At 56.8% G+C, this 13,209-nt stretch overlaps 1 protein-coding gene across 1 annotated transcript; it reads right to left on the bottom strand.

The window, feature by feature from the left end:
- Window positions 1-623: 623 nt before the first annotated feature.
- On the bottom strand, window positions 624-10,697 carry SCN1B (sodium voltage-gated channel beta subunit 1). Its single transcript, XM_043893916.1, has 6 exons — window positions 10,296-10,697; window positions 8,292-8,458; window positions 7,360-7,600; window positions 2,043-2,184; window positions 1,370-1,441; window positions 624-1,274 (listed from the first exon to the last, which is right to left on the bottom strand). The coding sequence occupies exons 1-5, from the start codon at window positions 10,333-10,335 to the stop codon at window positions 1,375-1,377; spliced, it is 657 nt and encodes a 218-aa protein (XP_043749851.1). The 5' UTR covers window positions 10,336-10,697; the 3' UTR covers window positions 624-1,274; window positions 1,370-1,374.
- Window positions 10,698-13,209: the final 2,512 nt, after the last annotated feature.

Below are 13,209 nucleotides of genomic sequence, written 5' to 3'. Positions count from 1 at the left end.
AGGCAGCCGGAAGTGTCCACAGCAGATACGCACTGTCCCGCCAGCAGCCCAGGAGTCATCGACGTCAGACCCCAGGGCCGGATGAACACCCAGACACACAGGGTCACTACCTGTGGACAGCCGCCACCCAGACTCAGTCAGGCCACAGCTGCTCACCCCAGACAGGCCACCCCTGCGCCATCAGACCCAGCCGCTGGCCCCACGCACCCCTGCACCCAGAGCCACGGCCTCACCTAGGGGATCGGCCGGTGCAGGGCCCCCAGTGCCTCCCCCTCCCCCTCCATTCCTTCCCTGATCACCCCCCACCTCCACTACCAGTCCACTTCCTCCGCTCCAGGCTGGCTCCCTCGAAACTCCTGGTCCCCGCTGAGCTAATCACTCCCTGAACCCCAACAGTAATCAAGTATCAAGTGGCTGCACCTGCTGAGACCTAAGGCAGGTGTTGAGCCTGAGATGTGGCCCCCGTCTGTCCTTCTCCATCCTTCCCCGCCCCTCCCTCACCCAGAACGCGTGCACAGAGGCCCTGTCACCTGCCCAGGAGGGCGGGTCCCCGGAAACACCAGGGGGCTCTCTCGGATTTGGAGGGGGTGTAGAAGGTGACTGGGCTCACGAGAGAGACTGAATCAAGTCCAAGAATCTTTATTTCATGAACAAAACTACTTGTGTAAAGAGAGACGAGGCTGAATGGGCCCCTTTCTAAGTGGCCACAATCCAAGGCTGGTGAGAGAGGGTGGGTTGGGCTGGGGTGAGAGTGCGTTGCAGGGAGAGGAGACCCCAGGTCCAGCCGGAGGAAGCAGGAAGGGAAATGGCATCAGGGGTCAGAGGGAAGTGGGAGGGGGTCCAGGAACCCCCTGCCCCGAACCGTTCCAGCCATCACAAGCCCCACTGGGCGGGGAGGGGGCAGGGAGGCGCTGGGCCCCCGTTAGTGCATGTCCGAAGCGGTCAGTGTGTGCAAATCAGCAAGAAGGAGGGGTGCGGAGCCGCTGCCCCCACCTCACCGCCCCCCCCCCCAAACAGGCAGCAGAAGCAGGGGTAGGGGCAGCGGTAGTATTGCTTTAGCCATCATGCATGGCGTGGGTGGGTGATGGGGCAGGAGGAAGAAGGCTGGATTAGGGGTGTGAGCCGAGCCCCCTGCCCCCTCCCACCCTGGAGGCTCCGTTGGCAGGACTCTGAGGCTTGTGGAGGCCCAGGAATGGCCAACCCCCATCAGGGGCAGGCCTCGCCTGGATGTTCCCCCGTTAGGGCTGGCTCTTCCTTGAGGCGGAGCCCAGGGCCTGAAAGGGGAGAGACAGGGCATGAGGAGCCTAAAGGCTGACAGCTGGCACCTCCCGGGCCCTCCAGCCCCTGCCCGCCTGCCCGCCCACCTTACCGGGGCTATTTGGCCACCTGGACACCCGTACAGTTCTCTTTGCTTTCTGAGGTGATGGCCAAGTATTCCGAGCTGTGGGGGCAAAAGCCAGGTGTCCAGCGACCCCATCGTCAGTCTGGCCCACTCCCCCTGTGGAGACTGATGAGGGTTGAGGTCTCTGTCCCCAGGGGCACAGGGGTCAGAGAGAAGAGAAGGCTGCAGGCTGGATCCTAGGGATCCAAGAGGAGCCCAGGCTGGACGTCTGGAGTCCTGAATGTGAGGGAGGAGGGGTTCTGGGGGCCTAGACTCCGGGGTCCTGGGGTGAAAGGGGTTGAGGGCCTGGAGTCTGAGTCTGAGGGAGCAGCGAATAGGGGGCTCAGACTCCTGGGTCCTGGCAGATAAAAAGGGCTAGGGCCTGGAGTCATGTATCTCTGGGGCAGAGGATGCCGGGGCAGAGGATGCCAGGTCTGAGCTCGGGATCCTAACAGAAGTGGGGGCTAAGAGTCTGAGCAGGGAGGGGAGGGGACCCAATTGCAGCCTCATCCCATCTCTGGCACCAAATGGTCCCCTCTGGGGAGGACCTGCAGATGGTGTCTGGGTCACTTCCCCACCCGCCTCCCCACTCAGCCCATGCTCCCCTCCGGGAAGCACTAGGCGTCCTGGGCCGTTTCCCCCTCCTCAGGACCCCACTCACGCATTCTCTTGTGCGGCAGCCTCCGTGGCAGCGGCGATCTTCTTGTAGCAGTAAACCATCTCTGCCACGAGCCAGATGGTCAACACCACGATGAGCACGTACATCATGATCTCGGACACGATGGACGCCATGTCTCTGTTGGCTGTAGGGGCCAGGCAGGGTCAGGTGGCAGCCTGAGTGTATCCTGAGTTTGCTGTGCAAGCCTGGGCAAGTGGCTTGACCTCCCTGGGCCTTGTCTGCAAGTGAGGCCATGCTCTCCCCCTAGAGGCATCATTGTTCCTGTGGTTCTTAATAATCGGCCTTGGAAGGGCTTTCGGATTGACCCGAACCTGTCTCCCTGTGTAACTCAGGGCGCCTCCGTGTCATACAGGTGATTGTAGGTGCCCCAGAGCTGAAGCTCGGAAATGAGAAGGCTCAGGTTCAAATCCTGGTTCTGCCACTGGCCAGCTGTGTGACCTTGGGCAAGTGACTCAGCCTCTCTGGGTCTCAATTTCCCCACCTCTAAAAAGTTGATAATCACAGTATCTCCTTCACGGGAGTGTTGTGAGAATTAAATAAACCTTTAAAACTCTTAGAATACTGCTTGCTATATAGAGAGCACTTGATACATGTTTACTATTATTGATATCATCACTGTTATTATTGGGGCGACACAGCACAGTAGTTAATAGCCAGGCTCTGGGGCCAGACTGTCAGGGTCCAAATCTTATCTCTGCCTCTGCTGTGTGACCACAGGCAAATGACTCCACCTCTCTGGGCCTCTATTCCCCTGCCGTAAAATAAGGATGATAATACTCATGCCTTCTCACAGGGTTGCTGGGAAGAGGAAACGAGTTAACATCTGTAACATGCGTGGATGTCAGCACTGCCTAAGCGCTGGCTATTCACTGACGTTTTCCGGAAGCCCTCTCTCCTTTCCACAGACCTGGCTCTTGCCAATGTCAGCTTCCTTTCATGGAGCCTAAATTTAAACTGTAAAAGGGGCATGCTCAGCCGGGGGGCCAGAACGCAAGCCCACGGTGGCATCCTTGGCCGGATTTCGCAGGTGTCCACCCCGCATCCCCAGCCCCTCCTCCTGGATGGCCGGGACCTCATTTTTCCCGCTGTTCCCACATGGTCTTCCTCCCCTAGGTGTGTGCTCAGTTGCTTAGTCATGTCCGACTCTTTGCAACCCTATGAACTGTAGCTCGCCAGGCTCCTCCGTCCATGGGATTTTCCAGGCAAGAACACTGGAGCGGGTTGCCATTTCCTCCTCCCCTGGGAGTGGGCGCTTTCTGCTGCTCCACCCGAGGCAGATGGTACCAAGGCTTTCTGGGCCACAGGGAGGGGGGTGCAGGGCCTGATGCCTCTCCCCTGCTTCCCGGCAGGAGGAGCTGGGGACAGGACTCCACACCTCACCCGTTTGTTTGCTTGTTCTTTCACTCCAGAGATACCCTGAATGCGTCTCCTGCGGTGAAAGCATGCTCTCGCCTGGGCTCTGTCCTGAGTTTTTTATCTGAGCATCTCCCTGACTCTGAAACAACCCCAAGGATACAGAGGGTCCAGGCTTCCCATGTCAGCCGACCTCCAGAAGCACAGAGTTGAATACACGTTGGATAAAGCTCAGTGGTAAAGAATCTGCCTCCCAGTGCAGGAGACTCAAGAGATGTGGGTTCAATCCCTGGGTTGGGAAGATTCACTGGAGCAGGAAATGGCAACCCACTCTAGTATTCTTGTCTGGGAAATTCCACGGACAGAAGAGCCTGGTGGTTGGGCTACAGTCCATGGGTCACAAAGAGTCAGACATGACTTGAACACACATACAAGCAAGCATGGATAAAACTCAGTCATCAGAATTCTCACCCCTGCTCCTGGAACTCACCAACCCAACGGATTTAAGTAAACTGGTATCCTGCTCTCCCAATCAGATTAGGACGTTGACAGGCACGGCTCTCTAGGCTATCTGCAGGACAAGTTTACTGAGGACTTCCCTGGTGGCTCAGACGGTAAAGAATCTGCCTGCAATGCGGAGACTTCGGCTCAATCCCTGGGTCGGAAGATCCCCTGTGAATGGCTACCCACTCCAGTATTCTTGTCTGGAGAATTTCACAAACAGAGGAGCATAGCGGGCTACAGTCCACGGTGTCGCAGTCAGACACGACTGAGCAACTTCATTTCACTTCAGAGAGGAGAAAGTGCCAGGCAAGGGTGCACAGCCAGGATTGCACTCAGAGCCAGGAGTCAACTCCAAGTGGGACTGACTGCAGGGTCCGAGCTCTTATCTACTCCTAAAAACTCCCGCAGCCAAAGAGAGACTTGGAAATGGCCGTGGTATGTCCAGGGCACTCTCCATCAACCCACAGACGTCTCAGGAGGCGGGGCTGTCGTCGCCCCCACTTCACAGAGGAGAAACTGAGACAGAGCCAGGAGCAGAGGCAGTTCCTCCAAGGGGGCCTTTGATTTCTTCAAAGCTTCACCTGCCTGCCTCCAGGGGCAGATCTGAAGCCCCAGCCTGCGGGCCGGATGTCTCGCCAGCCTCAGTCACCGCTGCACCTCCACACCTGCTCCCCTCTTACTGGGTGTATCCAGACAGAATAAGCCTTTCTGTCCTCGGATGCCAGCCCCACTCCTGGTGGGAGACACCCAGATGCTTCCTACCATCTTCTGCACCCCTCCCAACTCAGTGAAGGCCTCATCTCCAGCACCCACTGCTCCCCGCTTTGGAAACGACTCAGTTCATTACTGAGGGGTCATGACCAGGAGGTAATACCGACTGATAGGTAATGTTGAAATGGCAGTAAGACAGTGGCTTATGATAAAGAGGAAACAATGACTACTGATGCTAACAATACAATGGGGAATGAAACGCCATAGAGTGACACATAATGTTAAAAATACTACAAAATGAGCACGGATGCTGATTACATCCATTTATTAGTATTTAATAATACTAATTATTAAAAAATAAAAAAAATTTAAATACTATGACATGACTGATAATATTTTAGAACATATAGCATGGTGGCTAAGGATTAAAAAATGATAATATGGTGGATAATATTAAAAATACTCTGGGATGATGGATTACAATTAAAAAAATACTGTTGTTATGTTTGGTGTTTGGTAATGTGAAAACACTATAGCATATAGTATAACATAACATACGATATCACAGTGGCTAAGGTTAAAAAAGCAGTATTATAACATGGTGGATTAAAAAACACTGGGGTATGATGGATGGTGCAAAAAATACAGGCTCTGGGAAAATAATAGAAACAGTCCTATATTACATAAATATAAGTTCATGCGTGCTAAGTCACTTCAGTCGTGTCCAGCTCTTTGTGACCCTATGGGCTATAGTCCACCAGGCTCTCTGTCCACGGGATATCCCAAACAAGAATTCTGAAGAGTGTTGTTATTCCCCTCTCCAGGGGATCTTCCCGACCCAGGGATGGAACCCGAGCCTCTTATGTCTCCTGCATTGGCAAGCGGGTTCTTTACTACTAGCGCCACCTGGCAAGCCCAACTAAATGTAAGTCCTGCAATTACATAAATATAAGCCTCCCACATATACTGGGAAGCAGTATAATGCGGTAGATAATGTTTAAAAAAAAAAAAGAAAGAGGCTCTTCTGGGACCCGGGCGTGCCTGAGCCCAGACTCCACCATGCTGGGGAAGACAGCATCATGAGCAAGGGCCGAGCCACAAGATGGAAAGTACCTGGGTACTTTCCAGGAAACTTCCTACCCCCTGACCCTTCACCTGAGCACAGATTTGGGAGACAGGACTGACCCAGACTTTGTGAAGCCACAGTATTTGGGGGTGTCTTTTTCACAACTCCTCCACCGTCACCCAACTCACCAGGGCAGGGCTCCATCATCGACGTCTGTGGGTGGCCACCCACCCAGCATCGTAACCTACACCACAGAGGTGCTCAGACATGTCTCCTGAATTGAATTCTGCTAGGTCACTTTGCTAGTACACGTAAAAATGCTAATTACCAACAGGAACCCACAGGCTCTGGCTGACAGCAGAGTATAGTGAATCATGCCAAGAATAAAAACAACAATCACACAGGTTTGGCTGGGTTCAAATCCAGGTCGCAGCTCTGTGACCTTGGCCTTATAATCTTACCTCCCTGAGCCTCGGTTTCCCCATCTGCAAAATGGGGATAAAATGAGCCTCTACACCAGAAGGTGGGTTGTTTTTCATTGCTAAGTTATGCCCGACTCTTTGCGACCCTGTGGACTGTGGCCTGTCAGGCTCCTCTGTCCGTGGGATTTCCCAGGCAAGAATATTGGAGTGGGTTGCCATTTCCTTCTCCAGGGGATCTTCCTGACCCAGGGATCGAACCTGCACCTCCTGCATTGGCAGGCAGATTCTTTACCGTCTGAGCCACCAGATGGTGGGTGGGAGGATTCAGTGAGGGACTTCATACAGGACAACAAGGCCAGCCCCCGTCTTGGGGAAGGGGGGCACCAATGAACGTCGCCCGTGATGGTGCACGTGTACTGACGGCCCCTCGGGACTCAGCTGCCATGCTCTTTGGAAGCCCAAGGTCTGGGATATCTCCCTGACTCTCTAGGTCAATGGTCCCTGAGGCCCTGGAGAATTCCAATTTACACCCAATCAGAAGATGGTTCAAGGAAGGAGTCCAAAGCAGTTGAAGCCGAAATGATGAAAAATGGTTCAAAACACACCTTAGATCTTTGCTGCTCAGTGTGGCCCCAGACCTGCAGCCTTGGCCTCATCTGAGACAGAATCCTGGGCCCAACACGGATCTGTTGAGTCAAGATCCAAACAACAACACGACCGCATATGGTAGAATTTGAGGAGCCCCGCCACAGGTGACACCGCTGATTTCCTGCCCCAGGTGATACAGGGGGGCAGGACTAAGGCTGTTGACAATCAGAAGCACCACGACCATGGCCCCTGTGTGCCGAGGCCCTGCTATGACAGACACAACAGCCTCAGACACCCAGCATCTCACTCCATCCTCACCACCTCCCCACGATATCAGAATGGCTCCAACGACACACCAAGAGAGAGGCACTATTATCACCCTGTTTCCTACAGGACGATACTCAGGCTCAGAGAGAGAGAGGCACCCGCCGGGGTTCACAGCACAGGAGGCAGAGCTCAGCTCTGCACTCAGCACTTCCGTGGGACAGGCCCGCCGTGACCTCTCTGCGGCTGAAGGGAAGCGGGGGCCGGAGCTGGAGTCCTGACGGGAGGTGTTGCCTCCACCCCCCGCTGCCCAGGCGCTGAGCCAGCCCGTGCATCCCCCCCGCTCCCGCCATCTGGTCCCTCCATCTGGCTGCCCGGGGGCCTGCCTCACCTTTGTCCACCACCTCAAGGTGGATCTTTTTGACGACGCTGGTGTTGTGCTCGTAGTTGTCGAAGAAGAGCAGGCGGTACACGTGGCACTCGTAGTCGCCCGAGTGGTTGTAGGTGACGTTGGTGATGAAGATGGACAGGTCCTGCAAGTCCTTGGTGCCCCGGCTGCCGTTCCACACCACGCGGCCCTCAAAGCGTTCATCCTCTTCGAGTTGCAGCACCTCGTTCTCATAGCGCAGGATCTGGGGGCAGTGGGCGCGGGGTCACCGCCAGTCACCCCTGCCCCACCGAGACCTCTATTCTGTCCCTCGCCCTGACACACAGACACAAAAGGACCCAGACTGTACCGAGCCCTGACACACACACGCCGCTGCACGCGTCCCTTGGCCATCCTCCGGAGCCCCCATTCAGCCTTCCTGGTCTTCATTCTCTACCATCCTGCCCGGCCCCCAGACACACTCTCCAAGCAGGGCGAGAGACAGCCCGATTCTGGCTGCTGTAGACTCCAATTCTCCAGCAGGCCCTCAAAAAGTTTATGGAACCCCCTCCTATGCAATTCAAAACACACAGAGGGTGAAAAGGAGGTCAGAAAGTTCTGTTTCCTTCCACGATAACCATCTGAGGCATTTTTTGCTGGTACGAAATAATTCTGATGACATATATTTTGTGACAACCGTGTGCCAGGTGCAGGAACTCAGTCCTCACACCAACCTCAGAGCTAGAGGCTACCCGCTCCCCCTTCTTTACAGAGGGGGCAATGTAGGTTCAGAGAGGTTCAATGGCTTGCCCAAGGTCACCAGCCAGTCCATGTGGATCCAAGTCATCAGAAATGGCACCTGGGTGCAGACAAACTCGCAATCCCAACCGGAACCCTGCTCCCCGTCACTAGCTCCCACATAGATGCCCACCCTCCTGTGCCAGGAGCCCACCCACCTTGACAAACTCCTCTGTGCCCTTCTGGCGGAAAGTCCACTCGGTGAAGGTCTCGGCGGTGGTCTCACTGCGGCGCTTGCAGGAGATGCACAGGATTTTGAAGGTCATCCCGTACACGGCCTCGGTCTCCGAGTCCACCTCCACGCAGCCCCCCCAGGCTGAGGACACTGCAGGGACAGTGGGCTCAGGTCAAGCCGGGGCACCCATCACCCTTGGCAATGCCGGGCTCACTGGCTGTCAGCTCTCAGGCCCCTTGGAAGCCATCTGGTGCCCCTTGATTACAATCAGGAATGGCCAGAACCAGGCTCGGAGCTTGGCCCTGCCACCAGCTACGTGCCCTTGGTGAGTCCCTCATCCTCTCTGATTGCCCCTGTGAATAGTGAGGGAAACCATCGTCTTTCTTCTGGAGGTGGCTGGGCAGGTTTCAAGGTAGATAAGGCTGCAGGGGACCTGATACAGTGTGTGTGTGCTCAGTCATCTCCGACTCTTTGCAACCCCATGGACTGTAGCCCACCAGGCTCCTCTGTCCAAGGAATTCTCCAGGCAAAAATACTGGAGTGGGTAGCCATGCCCTCCTCCACAGGGTCTCCTGCATTGCAGGTGGATTCTTCACTGTCCGAGCCACTAGGGAAGCCCATGGTACACTGAATGCCCCCAATCAACAAGGCTGTTACTGTGGTCAGTAACTTAGAGTCTGTGCTACCCAAGTACCCCTTTCTCAGGAGGCCACTTGTCCAAGGTACTGCAATGTCTAGGTGGTGGGACCAGTGGTGTTTCTAACTCCAGTGGTGTTAGAAATTCAAGGTGGCAGTGTCAGTTCTACCAGAATTGATTGCTCTCTAAAACCAACCAGCCCCAAATGGGTTGGGAGAAGCCAAGGCCTCAGAGAAGGAGGTGGGCACGGGATCCAGCGCAGAAAAACACTCCAGCCCTGCTCCCCAGTCCCACAAGTTCCCGCCGTCCACCCCCTCCTATTATCTCCTGCCTCAGTCACCCCTGCTCCCAGGCTCCTCACTTCCTGAAGCCAATCCCACCCCCATCAGCTTCTCAAAACTCTCTGAGCTCTTTCCCGCCACAGGGCCTTCACATCCCCAGCAGATTCCAGTCCCTTTGAGTCCCTCATCCTCATTCTTACCTGCCTCCTCCTTCCTGCTCACTAGCTAGTGCTGTCTTTCCAGCTCGGAGGCTTCTGCTTTGCCCCCCATTCTTCCCCTATTAATCGGGGTTTTCTGCCCTCCTCCTCTGCTCTTTCCATCTCCCTGAGTGCCTCAGTCTTTGTCGCCCCCTCTTTATCTCTCAGGGGTCTCTCCGAAGGCCCCACTTCGTGTCCTTGTCTCAGGCTCAGACATCCTCTCCTGGCTTCTCCATCTCTCCTTGCACTTTTCCCTGTCCTTTTAAAATTCCATCTCTCCCTGTGTCTACCTGTGTCTCTATCTCTTCCTGCCTCGCTCGAGTTTTTCTCTCTCCACCGCTCAGATCCCTAACTCTCTGGCATACTTTGCACCCCTCTCTGTCTCCCCCGTCACTTTCCAGCTCCCCAGTCTCTCAGCGGAGCACTCAGGAGAACTTCTGTGTGTCTCGCTGCTCCTTCCCTTCCGTTTCTATCTCTCCTGTCTACTCTCTCTCTCTCTCTCTCTCTCTCTCTCTCTCGGTCCCAATCTCCGGGCGCCGCCTCCCCCCTCCCACCTCCCGCGGCTGTAGGTGTCACATTGCAGCCTGCGGGGCTCTCCGGGAGCAGCTGACTCCGCGTTTCCTCGCCCCCGGCTGGGCGCCCGCAGCCGCCGAGCCGTGCCAGCCCGGCCCTCGCCCGCTCGCGCCCACCCGCACCTCTGCGCCCTCCCAAGCCCCGCTCCCCGCGCGCACAACTTCTGAAGCGGACTTAGCCGGGCCGGGGGATGGGCTGGGGACGGCCCTCGCCCGCGGCCCGGAGTCCCGAGCGCGAATCCCGCCGCCCGGCCAGTGTGCCGGCGGTGCCCCCGCCGCGCGCGCCCCCCGCGCACTCACCCAGTGCGGCGCCGACCACGAAGGCCAGCAGCGTCCCCATGGCTGCGCTGCGCACGCTGCGCCCCCCTCCCGGGCCGCCGGTATTAATAGCGGGGCGAGAGGCGGCGGGACCCGGCGGCGGTTAGAATGTCCCCGGGAGCGCGCGGGCGCAGCAGCTGCGGCTCTGGGACCGGCGAGGGGGGAGGGGGGGCGCGGCCCCCCCCGCTCCGGTTACCGCCGGGGGCCCAGCCCCGGGGCCCGGCGTCCGGGCATCCCCGCCGCGCGGGCGGCGGCCGCTGCTCGGGCTGCTGCGTTGGCGCGCGCAGCCGGCCACATCCGCCAGGTGCGCGGACCCCGGCCCGGCTCTGGCTCGGGCGCGCTAGGGCGCGGGCCGCGGTCTCCTGCGCACTGCAGCGACGGCGGCGGCGGCGGCCACGGCAGGGAGGAGGGAGAGGGAGGGGGCGGGATGAATCACCGCGGGGGGAGGGCGCGGCTGCCCAGCCTTTGCCGCAGCGGCCCGGGAGGCGCCCGCCGCACCGGCCTCTGGCGGTGGTGGCGCAGGGACAGCGGCTTCGGGCGTGGGGCGCGTGGTCTGGGCGTCGGACCCCTCCAGACTCCGGGGACCCCCCAGGTGCGGAGTCTGGGAAAGGTGACCCCCCACCCCCACCCTTTCAGAGTCACAAGAGGGCTTGGAGGGCGGTTTGAGCGCAGGGCTCCGGACTTTAAATTATGGAGGTCACCCCCCTGGAATCTCCAGGGGAACCTGCCAGGAACCTCCTGGTGACCTCCCCCTCGGACCCCAGGCACTCGGGCCTGGAGGTCACTGTGTTGAAACCCAAGTGGGCTTGGAGGGTGTCAGGCTAGGGCTACCCATAATACTCCAGACCGCTCCCAAGCAGGAGGGACACTCTGGATCCAAACCATAGAGGCTGCTCTGCTCTGGGTACTAGAGGTTCCACGTTTCCAGAAGAGGACCCTTCGTGACCCCGCTACCCTCTCTGTCTCTGACGTCATCTTCCACTCCTCCCCCTGCCCTCCCCGCCCCCACCCCGCTCGCTGCCGTCCAGGCCCGTGCTGTTTCCAACACACCAAGCTCATTCCCACCTCAGAGCCTTGTCCTTCCTCACCTCTGCTTGGACCCCTGTTCCCCTAGGTGACCCCAGGGCTGGCTTCCTCTCCTCCTGCAGCCCTTGGCTCTGACATCACCTTCATCAGGCCCTCTGTCCACTCGACAAACTGCCTCCACCGTCCCTTACTTGACCTCTTTTACCAGTTTTTTTTTTTTCTCACGGAAGTTGTCACTACCTGACATTATACTCTTCTTTATGTGGTTCCTCCATTCACCTCTTGTCCTTCCAACCCTGGAAAACAAGCTCCCCCAAGGTGAGAACACTGTCCCGGGCACCACTGCGTCTCCAGCATCTTCATCTGTGCCTGGCACCTTGGAGTGTTGTGTTAGCCGCTCAGTCGTGTCCGACTCTTTGTGACTCCATGGACTGTAGCCCGCCAGGCCCCTCTGTCCCTGGGATTTCCCAGGCAAGAATACTGGAGTGGTTTGCCATTCCCTTCTCCAGGGGATCTTCCCAACCCAGGGATCGAACCCGAGTCTCTTGCACTGCAGGAAGATTCTTTACCATCTGAGCCACCAGGGAAGCCCTTTGTCACTTTGCAGGTGCTCAATAAATATTTGTCAAGTGAATAAATAACTACCAGTGCTAGAGCCCCGCTCTATGCTGGGTCCACTTCTACCTCCACAAGCATGTATGTAGCAAGTTCTGTTGTTAATCTGCATTTTACGAACTGGGAAACTGAGGCTGGGAGAGGGCCATTCCCTTGCCTAGGGTCACGCAGCCGGCCTCAGATGGGTCTGGAATCCTGCCCGAATGGCAGGTGACTTGTCGGCTGAATGAAAAGGATGAGGGTAGGGGCTCTTTCGGGACCACCGTGGGGGCTTTTGGCTGAGGGTTGCTCTTCAGGTCCTGACTTCCAGTTCTAGATAGGGTGAAGTTCCAGAATCTCCCCAGCCCAACTTTGCCAGGCAAGAGGAATCAAGGGTGGGGCTGGCCCAGGGCAGAGGGAGAGGAAGCCAGGGACACCACTCGAGGGACACCAGACACCTTTGTGGTCTGGGCCTTTGTGCCAGCACTTCCTGGGCTGTGAAATTCCCCTGCAAAAAATAACTCTCTTGCTGTTTCAGTCCCTCCTGTCAGGGGTGGCAGGCAGAGGCACAGTGAGGACAGGTCTTAGGCACCACACAGGGGCACCTGCAAACTGATGTTCGCTGAGCACCTACTATGGGCTTGGTGCCATTCTAAGCACCTTACTATTAACTCATTTAATTCTTCCTACAAGATGGGTGTTACCATTATGCTCATTTTACAGGTGTGGGAAACTGAGGCACAGGATGGTTAATTTGCCTCAATCGCTAGCTAGAGGATAGGAGAGGCTGGCTCCGTCGTTTACCACTGGTGGTCCATCCTGCCCCATCCAGCCCCTCCTTCAGTCCTCTGCCCCAAACCATCAATTATGATTCTTACAGCCTGTGACCTATCAGAGGTCTCTTTTTACCCATCCTCATTCACTCTGTAACCGAAACAGGATTTGAGTGAGACAGATCTGGATTCTACCTGGACCAGAGTTTTGCCTCTAAGCTCATTTCTGAATTGGTAAGATAAGGTCCAGCGGCCTCAACTTCTGGTGTGGCCCCCTGAAGGGGGCCTTTTATCTGAAGGTGGAGACACCAGGGGCTAGGCCTTGCCTCTCTGCTGAGTGGTGCCAGGCATGTAACTATTTGTCTCCATCTCATGGTGTAACTGAGAATTAAATGAACGTTTGGGTTTGCTGGTGACTCAGACGGAATGCATGAGACAGGGGTTTGATTCCTGGGTCAGAAAGATCCCCTGGAAAAGGAAATGGCAACCTACTCCAGTATTCT

Source organism: Cervus elaphus, chromosome 4 (assembly GCF_910594005.1).
Source record: "Cervus elaphus chromosome 4, mCerEla1.1, whole genome shotgun sequence".
Lineage (NCBI taxonomy): Eukaryota > Metazoa > Chordata > Mammalia > Artiodactyla > Cervidae > Cervus > Cervus elaphus.
This window is presented reverse-complemented; position numbering and strand designations above follow the sequence as displayed.